A 23112-nucleotide genomic window follows, 5' to 3' on the forward strand; every position below is an offset into this window, starting at 1 on the left:
ATAATAACTAATTTTGTAATGATGCTGAAAATATATTTGTGATTTTTTTGCAACCTAGAGGGTTGGCTCAGCTTTGCTTAATTTAATAATTGAGAAAACTTCTGAATTTATTTCCATGCTTCTTTTAGGAAATAGTGCTCTCAGGACAGACAGGGCTACAGTGACAGGTTATTAGACTACGACATCAAACTTTCTGTACAGATATGCTTGAAAATAACAAATTATGAAATTCATTATCACCACTTAATATTTCCTATGATGTGTTAGAGTGTTGTGGCAAAATTCGGTGAATATTTTGTAGGCTGTAAAATTAATTAACGGTGATTATGAATTTACCATACAATTAAGGTTTCATTTGATAAGTTTTATTATTTCCTTCTACTATTTTATTAAATTATTCAGTCCATTTTATCAGTAAAGAATAATCTTTTCCGAAATTTGTTTTAGGTTTTGAGACTAACATGAACCTAACTGGCCGAGATGATCCTGGTAGAGCAGAAATTGTATCCGAGACTCAAGATAGAAATGCAAATAACCATGGAATTCAATTATCTAATTCACTCTCAAGCGCTATCACGGCTGAAAATGGGAATTCTGTCTCAAATGGTAAGTGCTTTTTAAACTCGGAAGTAAATAGATGAAAGTATTAAGCTCTATCAACTTTCTAGGGAGAATGGATTTGAGACATAAAAATGAAGTAGGCTTAAAAACTGGAACATAGATCATAAACTTTACTGTAGGGTGTATTGTAGCATTTTATTGGTTAGGTTAAAGAATTACAGTTGCATTTGGTGTTAGTTGACTTTTCAGAGATTGTTACAGAGTATCTCATATGTGGGAACCAATATAAAATGAGATTATACAGGACCAAAGGAGGAGATAGGTGCTTTAACAAAGTTTTAATTTTAAAAAAACATACTTTTTCTTCTCATCTCTGAATGGTGTGAAGGGAAATAATATTGAAGTCATGGTAAACACCAAACAGGACTTAAGCATTTAATTGGAGTGTATCAATGAATGCATCATCTAGAACTTGGCTAGACTGTGTGTATCCAAAATAGTGGCTTAGACAAAGCCACTTGAATCTTGGGAAGATTCAGACCAATCTTTTCCTGAGAACATGCAGAAAAGCTGGCCAAAACTTTCTTTGTTGTTTAATCTGATTAAAGGCACTAGGAAACTATTAAGACAGTGAGATCCTGGGAAGACACTGAGGAAGGCGGTAAGGAATGTATAGAGGCCAAGCAAGGAGGCCGACATTCTAGACTTTTCTCTGAGGGACGTCCAGGGCACTTTCCTCATCCCCAGAAGGCAACTCAGAAGCTGGGAGGGACTACTGACTGCCTCCAAGGATTGTGGGGAGACTAAGTCCAGGGCCTGCCAAGGCCATGGGCTAGAGCTTTGAAGTGTCCAAAGGTCAGGTGGACCCAACTAGAAGCCACAGCACAGTTATGGATCATCTCAATCCCTGATGTTGGACGGAGGTCCTCCCGGACTGACAGGGCCCACCGGTACCTGGGAGACAGTGTGTGTGTGTGTGTGTGTGTGTGTCCCAAAGGACAATTACAGCATCTGAGGCTTCAAACTGCTCTAACAGACCATTTTTCAAATAATTCAACACATAGTCAAAAAAACCCGAGCACATGAGGACAGAAAGCAAGATGAAAAATGAACAAGCAGAAATAGCCGTCAATTGCAGTTACATCCATGGGGTCCCGAAAGATTGGAGTTCAAACGCACATACTTTAAAATAAGTATGTTTACACTCTGCCCAAGGAGATAAAAGAAGGAATCAGCAGAAACAATGGGAAACTATAAAAACGTGTCAAATGGAAATTCTGAAATTGAGAAATAGTCATAAAATTAAGTACAACAGAGGATGGGTTTAAAGTTAATTAGACACAGTCATTTGGGAGAAGGGAAAAAAAAAAAAAAACAACCTGGGGAAGTGGGAGATAAATCAGAGGATATCTGGAATGAAACACAAAGAAGCGAAGAGAAGATTAAGGATTCCAGAAAGTGTTTGGAGACATGGAAGTCTTGGTGAGAGAGTCATTGGAATTCTAGAGAAAGAGATTATGCAGGCAGCAGAGAAGACTGTGTCCATGTGAATGCCTGTGTGCAAATGATTATTGATAATCACCTACAATGGATATCCTTCCAGGAGCCTGGGGGGGCTCAGTTGGTTAAGTGTCCAACTTCGGCTCAGGTCATGATCTCACGGTCCATGGGATGGAGCCCTGCGTTGGGCTCTGTGCTGACAGCTCAGAGCCTGGATGCTGCTTTGGATTCTGTGTCTCCCCCTCTCTCTGCCCCTCCACCACTTGTGTTCTCTCTCTCTCAAGAATAAATCAGCATTAAAAAATACACATATTTAAAATGGATACCTTCAACTGGTGACCGAGTCATGTTCGTTATCTACTCCTGTGTAAAAACTACCGCCTCCCAGAACTCAGAGGCTTAATTCAACAAAAGGCTATGTTTTCATACCTTCTGTGGGTCAGGAATCTGGCTGTGGCTGAGGGGAGTGCCTTTGTTGCAAGGTCCCCTGTGAGGCGGCTGTCAACTGACTGTTGGCCAAAACCCTAGATATCTTGACGCTTGATGAAAAGGTGGCCCAATTTCAGGATCACTTACATGGCCACTGGCAGGCCTCACCAGCCCACTCACATGGCCTTCGCCATAAGGGTGGCCTCGAACCAGGGCAGCTGGCCATGAGAGAGCAAGAAAGAGCGTCTGGGTGGGGGCCGCGGTCCTTACCTAGCCCACCCCTGCAGGCGACACGCAGCACGTCTGCCACATTCTGTCTGTAGGTCATCCATGCCGTCTACCCGATGGGAGGGGGTTAGATGAGTTGTGAGTGCCTGGTGGTGGGCTCACTGGGGGCCATTGTATAGGCTGCCTGGCACGTGGATAAACAGCCAAAAAAGTTTGGGGGGGGGCACTAACCTTACACGCCACGAAACGGGTGCCTCTCAAGCACGTTGCGCTAAGTGCAAAAAGAATCCAACATTGCCGAAGGCTGCATGAGTGGCAGGGGATGGTCTGCTGTCTAGTTCCGTCCAGGCAGCTGTAGCAAAATACCCAGACCGGGCAGCTCATCAACAGCAGAAGTATTTGCTCACAGTCCCGGATGTCCACGATCACGATCAGCGGGGCCGGAGCGGTCGGTGCCGACCTGGGCCCTCCTCCACCTGGCTGATTGCCAGTCTCCCTGTGTCCTCACAAGATTGGAAGGAATGAGCCTGTGCTCTAGGGTCTCTTTCAGAAGTGCACGAACCCCAGTCGTGAGGGCTCCAGCCTCATGACCTAACATCCTCCGAGAGGCCCTCCCTCCTAAAGCCATCACCTTGAAGGCTGGGATTCCAAAATAAACATTTGGGAGAAGGGGGGACAGACACTCAGACCATAGCAGACTGCAGAGGGCCATGAATTGCTGTTGACAAACAAGAATGTACATGTTCCTCGAAATTTATAGACATCTTTCTGTCTATAAATGTGACTTTTCTTGAAACAAACAAAGCCTGAGTAGAATAAATAAAAACAAAACTGCTCCTAGGCATATCACAGTGAACCACGGGTAACTAAGAGTGAATCTTAAAAGCAGCCAGAAGTTAAAAAAAAGACAAGTTCCAAAGAGCAACAATGGAAGTCCAAAGACACCAAAGTCACGTATGTCATGTGCTCAAATAAAATAATTGCCAAGCTAGAATTAAAAAAAAAAATTAATGTTTGTTTGTTTTTGAGAGAGACAGAGTGCAAGCAGGAGAGGGGTGGGGGTGGGGGGGGGACGCAGAATCCAAAGCAGCTCCAGGGTCTGAGCTGTCAGCACAGAGCCCCACACGGAGCTTGAACCCACGAACCCTGAGATCATGACCTGAGCCAGAGTCGGCTGCTTAATGGACTGAGCCACCCTAGTGTCCCTAGATTTTTATAAGCAATAAAAAAACTTCTGTAAGAATGAAAAGGAGCTAAAGATAGTTTTAGAAAAAGGTAAGAACAGGAAGATGAAGCCCAGGCATGCCCAGATTCTCAGAGATACAAACAGGAAAAAGAATGAAAAAACCAAGTGAAGTCGAGATGGTAAAACAGCGTTTCTGATTACGCACAGATAACTCACACTAGCTGTAATTTCAAAGGCCACCAAAGAAGGAATAATAGTGGAGTATATGATTTCCAAACTAATAGAGAGGGTAAAACAATAATAAAAGCCAGTCCACCCAAAAGTTGGCGAAAAAGAGGTAAACCGGAGATTTCTGGAAAACAGGCCAGATAGAAAGGTCGTAGATGGTAGACACAAAAGCACCTTTGAAAATAACTAAACTCGAAATCCATGAAATTTTAAGAGACCCGTTTAATGTGAATTTCCATTATAGATGAGTTGATTGCGGTGCCTGGGTGGCTCAGTCGGTTAAGCATCTGACTTCGGCTCAGGTCATGATCTACCAGTTCATGGGTTTGAGCCCCTCCGTCAGGCTCTGTGCTGACAGCTCAGAGCCTGGAGCCTGCTTCGGATTCTGTCTCCCTCTCTTTCTGCCCCTGCCCACTCATGCTCTGTCTCTCTGTCTCTTAAAAATAAATAAACATTAAATATTTTTTAAAAAACATGCTATACTTTTTTTAAAAAGTGAATTGATTAATACAATATTTTAAAGCCTAAAATTTCTGAAAACCATGTAAAACATGATGCTTAACATTTAAATGTGAGGGAAAATACAGAATATTGTAACGAATGCCAATGAAAACATAACAGAATGCACAGGATACTGCTAATGTCTTAATCAGTGGAAATGTATGTCTTTAAACCCATACATTACAAAAGAAGAATGGCCAAAAATTGGGTTTTTTAAATGTCAACAAGTTGGAAACAGAACCACAAATTAAACACTAAGCAAGTAGGAGGAAAGATGTGACAAAGGTAAGAACTGTGTCACTGAAATTTATAACAAATAGGTAACAAATAACAAACCCAAAAGTTTTCAAACAAAAACAATCTTTGCAGCATGAATAAAATTGCCAAGTTTCCTGCAAGGGTGACAGGGAAATAAAGAAGGGGACCCAGAAGGCCAACTCTGGGGACAAAGAGGGGACCTGCCACAGATCTTACAGAAATGAAAAATAATACTGAGTATTGTACATACAGTTTGTGCCAAGACAGTTTTGCGAATTTACTTATTTATTTTTAATTTGTGGATTTAGATGAGGAGACACATTAAAAAACAAATACAACTAACCAAAATGGACCAAAAAAAAATAAAAAAGGCTAAACGGTAACGTAAATATTAAATTAATTGAATTTGTAATTGAACACTTTTCTATGAGGAAAACACTAGGCCCAAATGACTTTTCCAGTGAGTTGCCTCAAAATTTTAAAAAAGACAAAACAATGCCAATATTACACAAACTCTTCCAGAGGCTAGGGATACAAAAGAAGGGGGAAATAAAGAAAAGCTTCCCAGCTTGCATAAAAACCACTTAATTTATGACGAACTTGGCATTGCAGGGCGCTGGGGGAAGGATAATCGATGGCTACCCATGTGAGGAAAACAGTGAACTTGACCCCTACTTGGTGCCCTACACACAAAAGATTTCTGGTGGATTAGGCATCCAAGTGTCAAACATAAAATTTGTAGTAGAAAATATAGGATGATTTTTTTTAACTTCAGAGGTAGGAAAAGAAAGAAGAACTTCTTACACAGGCCACAAAAGAGTGCTAACCACAAAGGAAAAACTGTGTGTGTGTGTGTGTGTGTGTGTGTGTGTGTGTGCAAGTATACACATGTACTCAACACATTTAACTAATGAAGACTCATATTCAGAGTTTACTTATAAACAAGACTATTGAATAGGAAATTGTTTTTGGACATTAATAAGCACAAACATTTTTCAGAGCCCAACTTCATTGGTAATTAGAGAAAATGCACATGAAAAGCGCAGGAGAACGACACACAACACAACACAACCTGCAGAATGGGAGCACTGAGCACAGGGGAGGAGGGCCTGCGGGAGGAGGGGATCCTAGGAAGGGGAGGTGGGGAAGGGGAGCGAGGTTGAGAGATAGGGGAGGGGCTCTGAGGAGGAGGGGCTCTGGGAGGAGAGGCTCTGGGAGGGGGGTGCTGGGGAGGAGGGGTTCCAGGGGGGTGGGACTCTGGAAAGGAGGAGGGGGTTTGGCGAGGGAGGGGCTGGGGGGAGGGGCTCCAGGAGGGAGGGACTGTATGCACCCCCCATAGGGATGTCCCCATCTTGTGTCAGAAGTCCCTCTAGGTCCAGGAGAACATAGGGAGGCTGGGGGTGCAGCTTCTAGGCCTAGTACATTGCCCACCCACGTGTGCTCTCCGCCAGGGTCCAGAGCGGGAGGAGGACAGCGAGTGTAGGATGAAAACCAGGCAGGGCATTGCAGTGACAAGTCACAGGTTACCTGGAGGGACCAGAGGCAGGTAGTCGGTGGGGACAGAGCATTAAGGTCTCCAGAGCATTGTGGGGATTCTCTGTTGACACTCGGAAAAAAGATCATTGGAATCACATGCAAGGAGAAAAACCCAAATGTGTTTAGGAATCTCACCCACCATATTAAGCAAGAATAATGAATAATGATCAAAAGTAGGCAGATCACAAGGCAGAGGCTTTTTGGTGCAATGGGGGTGTGGGGTGGGGGGTGGCAGTATCTTACATCAGTAAGATACAGAAGGATTTTTCTACCAGCAAGAAAGACCGCTAGAAAAAGGAAACCACTGACCGAATTGTATTGCCACCGCGAACAGACCAAAGTTCAGCAAAGAATGATGCAGGCTCTCGGACTCCATAGTATTGTCCTGCCTTTAAAAAAAAAAAAAAAATGTTTCTTTATTTATTTTGAGAGAGGGACAGCACAAGCAACGTGGGGGAGAGGGGGCAGAGAAAGAGGGAGAGACAGAATCCCAAGCAGGCTCTGCCCTGTCAGCACAGAGCCCAACGCAGGGCTCGATCCCGATCCTGGGAGATCATGACCTGAGCTGAAGTCAAGAGTCAAACACATAACCAGCTGAGACACCCAGGTGCCCCAGTTTTGACCTTTCTAAACATCGTCTCCTGACTGAATTTCACAGCTTTTAAAAATAACATATTATTAATGTGGCATTTATAATTTCATGCATGTTATGAAAATTATACATGTTTTAGAGCAGTGCGAAGAACAATTCTTTTAGGGAAGAATAATAAAGAATAAAAACTACCATCAATCCTATTACCTAGAAATACTCCAAAAATGTCTTTTGTTCCACTGTGTTGAGTTTTATTTTTTCACACAAATGCGTGTATCTACATTGTATATTTGGCTTTATTTTTATAAAGTTTGAGTTATACATGGATGTAGTTTTACTGTTCTCCCCCCATTTGGAATACCGTGTTCTATCTCTGTCAACAACTACAAATCTGAGTTGATTACAGATAGCCATACGTGTGTTCAGTACATGACACTCCATCCTTTAGGGCTGCCAGGATTTACAGTAAATAAGCTGTCAGACAGCAAGATTATCTCCCACCTTTCCACCCTTGAGACAACATCTTAATTAAAAGAGGAGTTTTGTAAAACTCCCCATGTCAATGTTTGACGTTCACATCTACGTGCATCTGTTTAGCTGGACGTATACAGATACGATCTTCTTTTTTTTTTTTTTTTTTTTTTTTTTAGATACAATCTTTCTTTTAAGATGGTGAATTTCTGGGGAGTTAGGGTGGCTCAGTCTGTGAAGCATTCACCTCTTGATTTCCTCTCAGGTCATGATCTCACGGTCCTGAGATTTAGCCCTACATCAGGCACACTGGGTGTGAATCCTGTTTAAGATTCTGTCTTTTCCTCTTTCTCTGGCCCCACCCCCGACCGCACATGCACTCACTCTCTCTGAATAAATTAATACATACATACATACATACGTAAAGTAAAAATTTTTTAAATTAAAAAAAAATTAAGATGGTTACTTTCTGAAATCTCTGATGTGAGAAGTAATTCCTTTGTGAGGAGGTAAAGATAACAAAAACAATTGTATACCCTTATATTGAACTTAAATAGTCCTAATATAATAAAAATGGAATTTGAGTGACAATAATAGCCAGCAAGTATGCGATAGAAGTATATTTCACAAGGACTACACGTACCTATTAAGAAAGTAATTAATACCTGTTTTCCTTGCAATTTTGGAGGATTTAAAGATCACCACTAAACAAAAAAAAAAAAAAAAGGAATTTAAAATATGTTAGAATGACCAAAACTGAATACACATCTATTTAAGAAAGATGACCTTATTCTCATTCATTTTTGCTAAAATTTCACCCAATGTCCTTCTCCCTAGCTCCTTGGGTGAAGTTTACCCTACCATAAAGAAAGAGAAAATAGAAACTTCTTGTCACCAAATTATTTAATTTGTCTGTGTCTTGAGTCAAAAGCCAAACGTTATGGCTTGGACAATAATCCTGGAAAACCTCATACAAAAATCTGTGAGTTTTACTCTAAAAATCAAAGTAAAGTCAAAAACCAATGGAACAGACAAGAAATCCTCTAGCCCCAGATGGAAATTTTTTTGGAATACATTGCCTGAAATTAATAATATCACATTAAATATGTAGGGCTCTCGGGCTTCTCACCTTCAGCATCTGACAAATGTTCAGGCCCTAGAACACACTACCCCTTAAATCTCATAGGGACCAGAGTTTAAAATAAAGCTAGTTCTGAGTTGTCATTAATTGATGATCCCTTGGAAATAATCAGGAGCCACACGCACAAAAGGAAAATTATTTCAGTTGGGATTTCAGTCTTTCAAAGCCACTTGCCACGTTTATGTGGTTCTACTTTCGTGAACACCATGGATGTCCCGTCTCCTGCCACCTTCCCATCATCATTACAGCATCGGGCACAGTGCTTAGCACTGGGTAAGCACTTACCGACCGGGGCCATGTTGCATGTTACGCAGGGACCAGTAAGTTCTGTGCAGGGTGTGGAGTCAGAAAACTTCTGCCCATCAGTATAAGAACTGACCCGATATTACACCTGTGCCACGCCTGATGTAGGTGTGACCCATCCTCGCTCTGAAAGCGGTTACTGGTACCGATTCCTAATTCACCAGGGATAGTCAGTGTGCTTTCTAAATAAAGGCACAAGATGGAAATAAATGTTTAAAATAACTTGGAATTCTAATTGAATCAGAAATAGTGTTATTTTTCTAGGAAATGATTTATCTTGAATGCCAGGATCTGCATGCTACCTCTGCTTCCCAGAAATAATTCTCTGTTTGTTCGTTTGCTGAAATATAGTTATGTGTGGGTAATTATAGCTATCATTTACTTTAATTGCCATCCTTTTACTGATGTGAACACAGACTTAGATCTTTTTTGGTATACTTAATTATTCCCTGGACTTCTGGTTATTTATCATTAGATTAAAGAACAGTTTTCAGTGTTAGGACATTTTCGTTGTATCACACAAAATATTGTGAGTATAAAGATGTTTATTTCGTGGGGGGAAATAAAGACATAAAGAAATTCCAGCCAGGCCATTTTATGTTCAGTACGATTTGCTTGCTTGCTGCTCAGTGAATATACATTTTATTGCTGGGCATCAGGAAACAAATGGCAACTAAAGAACACAGTCATTACACTTGATTTTACATTTATCATTCTGTGACGACTGTCTCTCTTTTTATTTGCGTTATGTTTATCGTCGGTGCGCAGTAAGGGTTATCTGCGGTGTAAAGGGCTTTCCGTAGGGACAGAGTGGATAGGACGCTCTGGGACCTGGAACTCTGCATTTTTTGTAGATTCCGTATTGAATCGAGCGCCACTGGAGCACCAAACCCCAGTGATTCTGGAAACATCTAAAAACGGCTTTTCGTCAGCCCTGCTCGAGGTAGATGTGGAATGCTGGCAGGGCTCCTCTGGTTGGAGCCCGTGAAAAACATTCACATATACGTTTTACAACATCACTTTGTTTATGGGAATTGTATAGATTCTTTGGAACTCATACTGTTGTCTGACTCAAAAGCTGACTGCCAGAGGAAGCAAGCCTTCACTTGACAATCTGGAATATTGTGCAATTATCTATTTTCAGCAGCAGAAGGTAGCTTTGCAAAGAAAGCCAGCTTCTCGGGCATGTAGAAAGCCCTGCCCCACTCCTTCTGGCTAAAAATATTTTGAAGTCATATTGAATAATTGCTAATTTGGACTCCATTTAATTAAATCTCCTCCACTGTAGTTAAGAAGCCCCGATTAAAAACAGCTGGATTCAAAGGCTGACTGTTCTTTCCTGGCAACGCTGCATTGTTCCTGTTTGCCTGTGCTCAGGCCCCAGCTCTGAGGTTCATTGATTCCATGGCTGTGAGCAAATTACTTAACCTTTCTGGTCCTCTGTTTTCTCATCTTAAAAATGGGGATAATCAAGGGACCTGCCATATGGGATTGTTATGAGGATCTGGTACAATGATGCCACCCCAAATAGTGCTCTATATACATTACCTAATACACAGCAGAAAAGCTTAGGTTTCTTGGAGCTAGATCACTGAAAAATGTGTCCAATAAAAACAAAAATGCATGATGTCGATAAGGCACAAGGCCGCGAATTAATTTGTCCAAGACCAGACAGACTGTAATGCTAGAATCTATGGTAATGACATCGACCCCAATACACACATGCATAGAGTCAAACTCGCATATCATTTTGGCGGAATGAATGGACGTCGGGATTTATGGGAGCGTTCCAGGAAAGGTTCTGTTTTATCCCTTGGAGGGTTCGAAGATTCAAAATAATATAAAGGACAGAATGGCCTGAAGAAGCCTAGTGAGAGGCAGGTGCACATCAGTCAAAAAGCATTTATTAAGCACCAGTTGCATGCAGGCATTGTGCAATGCGTGCAGAGCCGTGGGGAGTCTAAGCGAATCACGGGGTGCTCTTTGGGTATAAGCAGAGCATATGTAGAGCATTAGCATTATGTGTCAAGAGAGATCACAGAACAGGGCAGCCAGTGACAAGTGTCAGGTCAACCACACAAAAAAGGAGTGCTCTGGTGTGGCCACCACGTGGAGGAAGAGATTCACGAGGGCTGGGATTTTACAGATGCTCCTGGTGAGGATTGGGATTTTCAAAATGAATGAGATTCAGACTAGAAGGGCACACCTTCCAGGGAAGAAAATATATCTCCGTGGCAGGATGGGAGTGAGCTACTTTGATGGCATAGGTCAGTGAATAAGATGGCGTTGAATGCCAGTTCAAAGAGTGTCTCTGGAAGACTGGTCTTTGCTTGGAGAGGGTGGGGCACCATACATCGGCTGTTTTGGAGGAACTTCCCTGATTGTGTTACTCAGGGTGAAGAGTGGAACAAAACCCGAGGTTGGGAACAGCAGGTGTGTGTTGATCCTATTAACACCAAGGAGAATGTTCCAGGATGGACTGGGATAGGAGGAAGAGAACAGCACACTCTTTCACAGAAGAAACGGAGTTCTGAGAGGTTTATCCTGTGGGTTGGGTTTGGAGTTCAAGCGATGAGAAGGACTTCTGGCGGTAGACAGTCGTGACATAAATGCTGGTGATAATTCGGGAGTCTAAGGGGAGCTCCAGGAGGGAAAGATAGGGAAGGCAGGATTTTCACGGGAGCTGGAGAAATGGGGATCATTTGCAGCATCAGAGGAAAAGTTTTAAAGAGAAACGAGGAGAAAATCTGACCACAAAACCATGTGGAGTGCCAAGCTTTGAGAAACGTACTTTGAGAAGGACAGGCGTGGAGATACGGAATAAATGATCAGAGACGGGAACGCCAGCATGCAGTTTCACAAAAACCAGGAGAATCATGACTTCGAGATCGGAGGTATTTGGTAAGCTGGGAGGACACACAAGGAGAATCATATATTGCTATCAACTAAACACACTTGGGTCCCAACAGAGCCTCAGGGATTGTGACTGGCAGATTCTGAGGGGTTCATTACTTAAGACTCAGAGCCACACCACCCTCTCCAGCCTGCCCTATTCTTCTCTTCTTAGAAGGCTCTACATAAACCCCCAGGGTTTTATGCGTAGACTTCACCGCCGCAGAGTCTCCCCCTTTGCAAAATCACCTTACAAACTCAGGGAAGTCCAGGGCCTGGATCCACACCACACATGATGAGGAGAGTGTCCTAAATACCACTTCCCCTGAACATCCCGGGGAAGGATGAATTGACAAAGCTCTGAGCAGCACCCACTGCTCAGGGAGAGGAGCAGGGAGCCTCCTCCCTCTACCTGGCCCCTGGATCAAGGCTGATGACTTCCTGACTCCCCCTGCCAAGCCCCAGTGCCAAACAGCATGTTGTACAGAGTGCTGCCATCTATTACGTGGCCCAGATCAGCAGGTGGGGAATGCCTTCTCGAAGCCTCTGCATGCTTTCTTTGAACAGAAGAGCTGGGTATCTGGGGGGTAGGACAGGGACAGTTTCAGAAGATCTTAGCCCTTGCTCTAATTTGGACAAGCATGGCTCCTTAAACGGATGGTTTCATATCAAATGGACATGCTTAGCATTTTGAGGCCCACTGTTGCCGCTGTAGTAAGAATGTGTTGAGGACACAGAACTACATCCACTGGGAATTATCACCACAGAATGGGGTCTGGGGACAAGGCTGTGGCTGCAAGAAAACGAAAGCACGTTCATGAGTATGTGCGAGCAATTGTCCGTGGTAGAAGCCTTCAATGGAAGTCGACAAATAAAGGTTCCAGATTGACCTTCGATGGCCCCCAGCACTGATCAAGAACCTTTAACTTGGTAGGAACACAGTAGAATTCTTTACCCCAAGACTTGGGGCCTTTTCTGGGGTCTTTGGCTAGCTGACAGGTGAAATGACACAATTGCTACATCTTTTCTTTTCTTTCTTTTTTTCAAAGCTAATGAGAAGTAAATGAAACAAAATTGAAATAACGAACATCCCAAAGCTTGGTCATGGGCACGTGGACTTTCCTTGCGTATTCTCTTGACTCTTATATGTGTATGAAATTTCAGTAACAAAAAGTTTTGAAATATTTGTTATCTTGACCAATAAGGTGGCTAAGTTATTGTTACCTTTATGTGCATTTCTTTGGGTACTTAATGAAAATGAACATGTTTATCATTTAGGGGCCATATACTCTCTTTCCTCTCTATACATATTCTTTTCCCATATTTTAAAATCTGCCAGTAGGTCCTTTATTTTTATTTGTAGGATGTTTTAAGAACAGTAGAGCCTTTTATTTAGTGTATTTAAATATTCTGTATTCTTTTTCATTTTTTAATATTTTATATTTATATATAAAATTTATGTAAAATATTTTTATATATGTATAAATTTTTATTTTTGGCATATTTTTATTTTTAAATGTTCAAATAGAGATAGTAATACATTTTTCCTCCACATTTTTTTTTCTTCTGGTGTCACTGTTAGATTATTTGCCTTTAACACGTGCTGCTTCCGATATGACAATAAGATAGAAATCTTTTGGGTCAAAAACAAAGCGGAACAAAACTCTGCCTTCTAACATCCTCTGCACCTCCAGGGCTGCCTGGCTATTACTTTATCTGCTGCTTCCATTTGCTGGGTATATTGGCCCAAGTGGGGTTCTCCCACCTGTTTGCTACAGACATCCAGGCAGGGTTTTCTGCACCCCAGGCTGGTCAGTCTCAGCTCCTCCCCCAACCTGCACCTGCCCAAGGGGAGGAGATACCATCCACGGCAAGCTTTCCAGCACCGCTTTCTTCTCCCTGACCCCCCCCCCCCCGCCACACCGGGGTCCCCACACATTCACCTGCCCCACACTGACACCCTCTGTCCCTACCCTGGTGACCCTGCCACAGGTTCTGGGATCAGTGATTTCTTTAGTCAACAGGTAAGAAATGCCTCTTCACTCACCACTCAGGTAAAATGGCATCACATCCCATCCCCTCTGGAAACCCACAGTGTTGTCCGTGGCTTACAGGCTACTGTCAGACGTCTGTGAGATGGCATGTGAAGTGCTTGCCCTTGATCTCTCTACCTTCCAGCACATTCTGCAGGGGCCCCCGCTGGCCTCACCCTCTCAGTGGTCCTTTCTTGAGGCATGGAACCATCTGGAACTTCTTCCCTGGAGCTCTCCCAAGGAGGCCCATCTCACCTTCTTGACCATTCGGAGCCTTCTCGTCCCGGAATGCCCAGACCCTTTGGCGTCCCCACCATCACATTCCCCTAATCCCCTCCATCAGAATTCACCCCTGCTCTCTCCAGGATGCTGACTAACCCACAAATCACCCTGCCGTGTGTTCTGGTGGAAGGCCACTCCTGTGCAATGGCAGGACTTTCCTTTAGTCATCGTATTTCCCAGTGCCTTACTCAGATAATGACCACAAATACTTCTTAACTTTCTTTATGACGTGATATATAGCACATTATGCTATTGATTTGGCTCTGAGTCTGTATCCTCGGCACACTGAGTTTCTGTTTTATTTGGGGCGTAAACTTCTGATTTATAATTTAGTTTTGGAAAATGGATGACAGCTTTCTCCCCCACCGTCCAATTCCTGGAACCCAGTGCTCCAGAAGGTGGACATCTGTCCTTGCTTGTCAGTAAGCTCTCTGTTTCCCCCACCAGCCCCCACACCTCTGACACTCCTGCTACACATGAATCCCGGACTCGGCTGTGCCTTCCTGCCTGGACACCCAGTTTTTGCTGACTCCCTGCTTATTTGGATGCCTGGGATTCCAATTTGTGACTGATCTCAGATGTCCATCATTCCTCCCTCCTGGTTTAGTTTCCAGATCACTCAAACACTGATTGATTGGCCCCTTTCCCACACCTGCTATGCCAGTCTCTAATATAATTTCCCCTGGCCAACTTCAGACATTGCTGTTGCTTGTGGCCAGGGCCCATCTTGCCCCATGACTTCCATGTGTAGGCCTGTCCCTTTCCAGGTGCTGGCCCCAGTGTGCCTGGTGTCGATGAAGCTAACCTTTCCATGCCAAGGCCTTTGTATCTGTAACAGGAAGATTGACTGGGGGTAGGGGGGCTTGTTATGTGCTGATAGGGTTCTGTGGACTTCCTGGGGAGCTCACTCACTCCTGATCTGAAAAGGCGTGCAGTGATTTCCTAATGATCTTGAATTTGGGAAGCCTGTATATGTCTGATCAATTATACCATACTAGTTAATTACAATTTTAGAGAAGAGCAGCTATCACTTCATAATTTAAGGCCCCTGGATTGAGCTCATTCCGTCAGGTAATTTTCTTCTTTTCATGTTTCCATCTTTTTTTTTTTTAATATGAAATTTATTGTCAAATTGGTTTCCATGCAACACCCAGTGCTCATCCCAACAGGTGCCCTCCTCAATGCCCATCACCCACTTTCCCCTCCCTCCCACCCCCCATCAACCCTCAGTTTGTTCTCAGTTTTAAAGAGTCTTTTATGGTTTGGCTCCCTCCCTCTCCAACTTTTTTTTTCCTTCCCCTCCCCCATGGTCTTCTGTTAAGTTTCTCAGGATCCACATAAGAGTGAAAACATATGGTGTCTGTCTTTCTCTGCCTGACTTATTTCACTTAGCGTAATACCTTCTAGTTCTATCCACGTTGCTGCAAATGGTCATTCTTTCTCATTGCCAAGTAGTATTCCATTGTGTGTATAAACCACATCTTCTTTCTCCATTTGTCAGTTGGACATTTAGGCTCTTTCCATAATTTGGCTATTGTTGAAAGTGCTGCTATAAACACTGGGGTACAAGTGCCCCTATGCATCAACACTCCTGTATCCCTTGGGTAAATTCTTAGCAGTGCTATTGCTGGGTCAAAGGGTAGATCTATTTTTAATTTTTTGAGGAACCTCCACACTGTTTTCCAGAGTGTCTGCACCAGTTTGCATTCCCACCAAGAGTGCAAGAGGGTTCCTGTTTCTCCACATCCTTGCCAGCATCTATAGTCTCCTGATTTGTTCATTTTAGCCACTCTGACTAGTGTGAGGTGGTATCTGAGTCTGGCTTTGATTTGTATTTCCCTGATAAGGAGTGACATTGAGCATCTTTTCATGTGCCTATTGGCTATCTGGATGTCTTCTTTAGAGAAGTGTCTATTCATGTCTTCTGCCCATTTCTTCACTGGATTATTTGTTTTTTGGGTGTGGAGTTTGGTGAGTTCTTTATAAATTTTGGATACTAGCCCTTTGTCTGATATGTCATTTGCAAACACCTTTTCCCATTCTTTCGGTTGCCTTTTAGTTTTGTTGATTGTTTCCTTTGCAGTGCAGAAGCCTTTTATCTTCATGAGATCCCAGTCGTTCATTTTTGCTTTTATCTTTATGAACAAGTCACTTGTGGTGACTCTCAACCCCTGTCTCCTGTTGGTGCTGAGTCAGCGGTGGTTTTGCCACCAGGGGGACATTTTTTGGCTCTCTCAGTCGTGAGGTGTTACTACCATATAGGGCAGAGACCAGAGATGCTGCTAACCATCCCACAGTGCACAGGGCAGCCCCACAACAGAGAAACTTCCAGCCCAAAGGCCAGCTGCGCTGAGGTGGAGAAACCCTGTTTCTATCGTGAGGGATCACTGATAAAATCCTTTGGTGCCTATGGGGACTCTGTAGTATTTCAGTGGGGGCTATCCATGTCCTTGAACCCTCTATTTGTCCTGCAAGGCTGGTGATGAATTGGTCTGCTGGGGGTGGGCAGCTACCGTGGCCTTTTCCTCATAGGAGTCCACCAACCCCTTCCTCCCCATTGTGTGTGAACACTAGCCAATGGAGTTCGTGTGACACGTAGACTCGATAATGTCTGGTCTGTCCTCCACTCCCCTCTTCGCCTCCCTGCGGCCCAAATGAGATGCCAACTTTCCACTGTAGTGGCCCAAGGTACCCGTTCACTCTCTGAGGCCCTTAGGCTCCTCCCACTGCTGTCCCTGCTTCACCAAACTATCCTCAGTTTCCCCTACAGTACTTCTCTGCTCACTTTGTGCCATTATGGAACATTTCCTCACCATCCCTTCATTGCTTTTTTCAACATCCTGCCTCTTTTATTTAATGGAATTGCAACAGTATTTTGTGTTCCCATGTTTCCTTAGGAAATTTTTATCCAATGAGTATTTGCTGACCATCATTTCCATCCATGAGATGTAAAAAGTCGACTTTTTGGCAGTAAGTACACAGCTTTTTTTATTTGGGGGAAGGACACCCAACTTAACCTCGACTTGGTGTTGACCTCAACAGGTTTACCTGAAGAAGAGGGGTTCCCCAGATTTTCTGTGAGCACCTTCACGACCTCATCGTTTCAGAGACAGAGAGAGACCCACACCACTCAGGTAAGGACCCTCAGATATTCACATTTGGAGTGACAGCTGGAAATAAGTTACGACCAGAGACTTGGTGTGGCGTGACCAAGAATGTACGTTCCTCCTGGACTAGACGACACGTTTGCTCTCACTCCGTCCCTAAGTTATCTCCAGCTCAACATCCCTCTCTCTCTCTGTCAGCAGACTCCAGCTCTCTGCTGGTTAGAAGGGGAAGAAGAAGAATGCCCAAAACAAACAAAATGTAATACTTTTAAATTGAATATTGTAGACATAATTTATGTTGTGGTCTTTAAAAAATCACTGTCAGATGAAGACGATGTTACGTCCACCGAGTGATGCTAACATAGTTTCCGCATTTGACCTCGGCTAAAATAGGACTCTGAGGGCAAAGCGCACAGAAATAAAATGCTGGAGGCACCAGTGGTGTTACAGCACGCCATCTTATCTCGTTGACTGCCTCTAAATTCCACATAGTCCAGATTGATTTAAAATATAGCATATGGGGGCACATGACTCTGGATCTTGGGGTCGTGAGGTCAGGCCCCACGTGGGCATAGAGCTTACTTTAGGGGCACCCGGGTGGCTCAGTTGGTTAAGCGTTCGACTCTTGATTCCGGCTCAGGTCATGATCTCACAGTTCCTGGGATCAAGCCCCACATCGGGCTGTGCACTGACCGCAGGGATACTGCTTGGGATTCTCCCTCTTTCTCTCTCTGCCCATCCCCCACTTGTGTTTTCTCCCTCTCTCTCTCTCTCTCTCTCTCTCTCTCTGTCTGTCTCTCTGTCTCTCTCTCTCAAAATGCATAAACGTAAAAAAATAGGTAAAGAAAATGTATCGTATGATCAGAACACTATAAAGCCAAAATGAGATTACAGTTCACAAAGCCGTTTTTGACATGTTTCAGTGATTTTGTGTATATGCTTAATGTGTTTGGCTTTAAAAAGTTCACCACACTAAAGAAGATTATCGCTTTAAGAAAAAAGCAAACAAAAAACCAACGACACCACTAGTGTGTTTAGAAAGAAAAAGGATTTATATCATATAATTTAGTGTTCTTTTAATGCTGAATTTTAAAATATTTAAAATACTGTTTTTGGTCATTATCTTCAAAAAGATGACTTTGCATTTCAAGGTGAAACACACCCAACAATGTATCAAAGAGCTTGTTATCAACAGGGTCAAAATTATTGCTTTAGCAACAGGGTTCTTATTTTGTATGGAGCTATAGTACCACTTTGATGATGTCAAATATCTACATCAAAATCTTTTTAAAAAACTCAATGGAGTATCCAGATACTTCCATAAAGTCGACAACCCAGCCACTGATCTGTTTTCCTCTGCATACTTGGCATTATATAGATTAGTCTATTGGCATCAGCTGAGATTTTTTCCAAATAACACTGGTGAGGTAGTGAGAAAAATCAATAACTTTAATCTTAAAAATAAATCTTACAGTATGCAGTCGGTTCAAATCACTTGCACTAATGTATAGGGACTGAAATAGAAAGAAGATGCTGATAGACTACAATAACGGATCGCACTATCTCCCCTCTGGTCCTTAGAGATGTATTGACTTTACTTTGTAAGCCTTACAGATGCTTTATCTGAGAGAATTCACAGGGGAGCCTACTTGTAAGGAACACCGGTTTGATTTTTATTAGAAGACTGACTCCTACATTTCAGAGCACAGATGCCGGCCACCTGACACCCTTTCCGGGGCTCCCACTATAACGTGGTTCATAGAGAAAGGGTTAATTTTGAAAGAAGGTGCATAAAACAGGCTTCTCTGTAACTTTTTCCCTGGTCTTGCATGGGTTCGGCTAAGAAGCAAATAGAGATGGGAAAGATCATGAGGAATTAGTGTCCATTCCTACCTGTCAGCGGGGACTTTTTGTTCAGATGCAAACAGTCTTGGCTTGCAGTCATCTCACAGTGCCTTTCTTCAAGGGAGCAGGAAACCAGGCTCATTTTCTTCCCTGTAAAGTGTGAGGATTCTCATGCTAGGACACGTTTCTCGCTGTTGAAAAGCTGTAAGAGTTATGTGAAATTGCGCATTTAATGGCCACACGTCTTTCTGCGAAAACGACTCTTGTGTGACATATTCCACAGGAAATATGGACACATACAGGCATATCGCATTTTAAATTTTCTACTAATGCAATTAGATAAGAATTCTATAAAATCAGCCCTCGACTGATTGGGTATGTAGCAGTAAAATTAAATGTTGACTACAAATTGAATTTCTCTTTGTGGAGGTCTAGAGTTTAATTGGCATCATCAAGGATTTTAGTGAAATCCCTTTAAGAAAGATAAAATGCATGTGCATTATTGTAGATAAAGAAAACAGGAAACAGATTCGGTCATTTGCCAAAGATCATAGGGAAAATTTGGAGTGCATGGTTTGAACGGATATCAAGATCATATGTCCTATTCCTGAGAATGAACGTGACCAAAACCCATTAAAAGCACTGCAGGAGTTATCCAACTTTTTCACACAGTTTGAAGACTTTTTGGTCAGGACAAAAACCTAAATAGCCATGGTGGACATTTATGACTTGGCTTTTTAGCTGCCAGTCACATGCTGAGATATCTCACGATGAAAACAGAAAGGGAGAGGCTCATCCTTCCTTCCCTCCTTTGTGAGGTAGACGATATGTGTGAGGGGGGCTCAGCCAATCTGTCAACCGTGGATTATGGCGTGAGAGACATATGATGGAAGGGACGAGAAGAGTAGATGTCACCAAGGAGGTGACATGTGGCAGAGGTGACTTCCCTCTGGGGCAGCTGTTAGGCAGTGTTACGATGACCTCCGGGCATTGAATCCACTTGGATTCCTGCCCACTTGCCACACAATTTCCTTCTCGCTCCGGTCTCTCTCTCTCACCTTCCAATGAAGGTCCCACCTGTTCAGATGTCCAGAATTACTTTTCATGGCTCGCAAATAAGAATTTTCACTGACACCGATATAGACGTGGAATGTTTTCTCATGAGGGTAGCGCCTCAGCAAAGACTAGTAGTCTCTTTCCTCAAGGTGCAGAGGAGAGACAATGTAGTTTATGTTCTTTTCCATCATAACATTTCTTACACTTTGCAAAACATAATGACTTCACAGAAATGTAGTAAAAATAGGGGCGCCTGGGTGGCTCCGTCGGGTAAGCATCCAACTTCAGCTCAGGTCATGATCTCACTCTTCGTGGGTTCGAGCCCCACGTTGTGCTCTGTGCTGACAGCTCAGAGCCTGGAGCCTGTTTCAGATTCTGCCTCTCCCCCTCTCTCTACCCCTCCCTTGCTCGCATTCTGTCTCTCTCTCTTTCTCAAAAATAAACTTCAACAATTTTTAAAAAGTAGTGAAAATATATTGCCCTTGAAATATTTGAAAATAATGAAAGCTGGGACCTTAGCCATATCGTGAATGTGGCTGTGTTCATTGTTGCTCCTTATAGCGAAGGCTCTGTGGGTCCTTGCTGTGGAGCAAAATAGAATAGCCATGACCTTACACAGCCAGCAGCGAGTGCGTGATACCTTGCAATCCCGCACGCTGGCCCTGATGGGGGCTTTGTGGCACTTCCCAGCGCTCAACTCTGCAATCCCAGAGATCCAGGTCGGTTTTGAAATTAGATGGTGTTTATAAAAATAATATGCCATTTATCTACTGGCTATTTTATGAGATGTATAGTAGCTTTTTTAAAGGAGTGTGTGCCATTTGGCATGAAAAGATCCGTCCGAAGTAACGCAGTGGTAGGAGACTCAGCACTGAGGGAAACACTGAGAGCACCTTCCAACCCAGAGTGACTTAGCTCTTTTCACTGTGATTGCAATCCTCTGCTGACTCAGAAGGCCGGGTAACCTGACACAGGAACCCCGTGGATTATAAATAGAGCAAAATCATGAACCCCGTGGGGGAGGGACCCAAAGGCAGGAGGGTACAAGGAGGGAAGGGATAAAATAAAATTCTCAGTTCTTGCCCTCAGCCTGAAGTCGATTTATACACCTGTTTAGGGCTCTACACTTGCTATTGACAAATGGGCCACTTTCTTTTTTCACTTGAGCGTACCTTATGTATGTACATTTTCATTTTACCTTTACCACCGTCCACTTCTCGCCATTGATTCCTCTCAGGTTTTGTTCTCCTCGACGACATTGTGTGGTTCATGATCTTTGAGTTTCGTTGTGGGCAGTTATCATATTATTTACCAAACTTTTTGTTATGATTTTTTAAAGAGCATAAAAAGTTATTAATATCTGTCATATTCAAATATCCATCGTAAGAAATCATTGGTGGTCTCAGATAAAAGAGTGGCAGTCCAGCACCCAAGAGCTTCATGAGTATTTAGCCCACTCAGACCACCGCCACCAAAGAAAGCAGAAACGTAATCAATGTCAATTGATCCACAGTCAAGAGACAAATTGTTATGTGGTTTGTTTTACTGAACCAGCAAAGAAACCTTTTTGTAATGTCACATATCAACAAAGTGAAGACTTGTGGGGGCACTAAATAAAGCCAGTGCCTTCTCAGTATTTCATCGTATTTGTCACGTGAATGCCTGATAGGTATCATGGCAGAGAAACAGTGCTAGATAAAATAACAAAATGTAGACACACTCAATCATTAAGGGAGGATTCTAAAGCACATGGTGGGAAATAAAAATTAGATAACTGTTTCAAAAGGCAAGGTATAAGTATTTCATTTATAAGCTGCAAACACGAGACGAGATGTAGCATGGGAGGCTCGTTCACACAGCTGAGGTTTCAGGGAATCAGCACGCACCCCTCGTGACTTCCATAGTATGTGCCAGAAATGAAGGCAGTAAATTAATTTGATGGTATGAGTTGAGTGGCAGCATTTTCAAAAGAGAAGGGAAGAATCCTGTATAGTTACAGAGAAACTTGCGAAATAAAAGACAAAAGCAAATCTCCTATTTTGTATTTTTCCTCCATAAAATTGCACCCTGTGTCTATCCCAAATGCATTCAAATGCATATTTTTCTAGTGAACACGTTGACTATTATCAATGAAGAGATCATTCAGTTTTAAGAAATATGAGAAGAATGCAAAATAAGAAGGTCTTGTGATATCTCTGCATGCTCACCTTACAGATGGGAAGGCTGTAGTGAGTCAATACCATTGTATGAGGGAGGGAGTAACATTGCATCTGAGAAAATGCGGTTGAGTACAAATTCGAGTTAACTTAGGAACTGCAATATTCCCTTAAAAAGATTTAATTTTTAAAATTAAAAGAAAAGAAAAAACTAAAAGAAAAAGAAAAACAAAACTAAAAAGAAAAAGAAAAAACAAAATTTATGGGTATAAATCCCATAACTGTTATTTAGCAGGTAGGTACAGAAAGTAGCAGTTAGTTTTCAAATTGATTAAAGAAAATACATGTAACATGTCAAGCCTGCAGCCTGCCATATAACAATATATGCGTATAAACAATGTTTGCTATATTATCTTGGTGTTCTTTTTTTTTTTTTCAAGGTCAGTATTCTGAACATCAATTCTGATTCTAACATAGTAGATGCTATCTAAAATATATAGGGGGTTAGACAGAATCAGCATGACACAGCACTTCTCTGGGATTTTGATAAAATGTGGCTGGCATGTATGTGATTTTCAAAAACATTTTGCTATGGAATACTATATATTTGCGGGGGGGAGCACAGTGATGAGTAAAACACCCAACTTCAATAAATCGTAACATTTCACCATATCTGCTCTGGCACCATATATTTTAGAGAAATCTATAGCCCATCCCCGCCTGCCACACCGGGGTGAATCCCATCCGGAAATTAGGGCATAACCCTCCATCCATGTTTGTACTTTTACTAATATGAATGTACCCATA

General features: G+C 42.6%; 1 protein-coding gene across 1 annotated transcript in view; it reads left to right on the forward strand.

Moving 5' to 3' along the window:
* Nucleotides 1-23112, forward strand: part of MYO16 (myosin XVI) — a 458605-nt gene that overhangs the window by 415314 nt on the left and 20179 nt on the right. Inside the window, exons 32-33 of the mRNA XM_049647209.1 lie at nt 448-606; nt 17184-17275. Of these exons, the coding sequence (XP_049503166.1) occupies nt 448-606; nt 17184-17275 (251 nt within the window). The remainder of the gene's footprint in view (nt 1-447; nt 607-17183; nt 17276-23112) is intronic.

This window comes from Panthera uncia (genome assembly GCF_023721935.1).
Source record: "Panthera uncia isolate 11264 chromosome A1 unlocalized genomic scaffold, Puncia_PCG_1.0 HiC_scaffold_16, whole genome shotgun sequence".
NCBI classification, from domain to species: domain Eukaryota; kingdom Metazoa; phylum Chordata; class Mammalia; order Carnivora; family Felidae; genus Panthera; species Panthera uncia.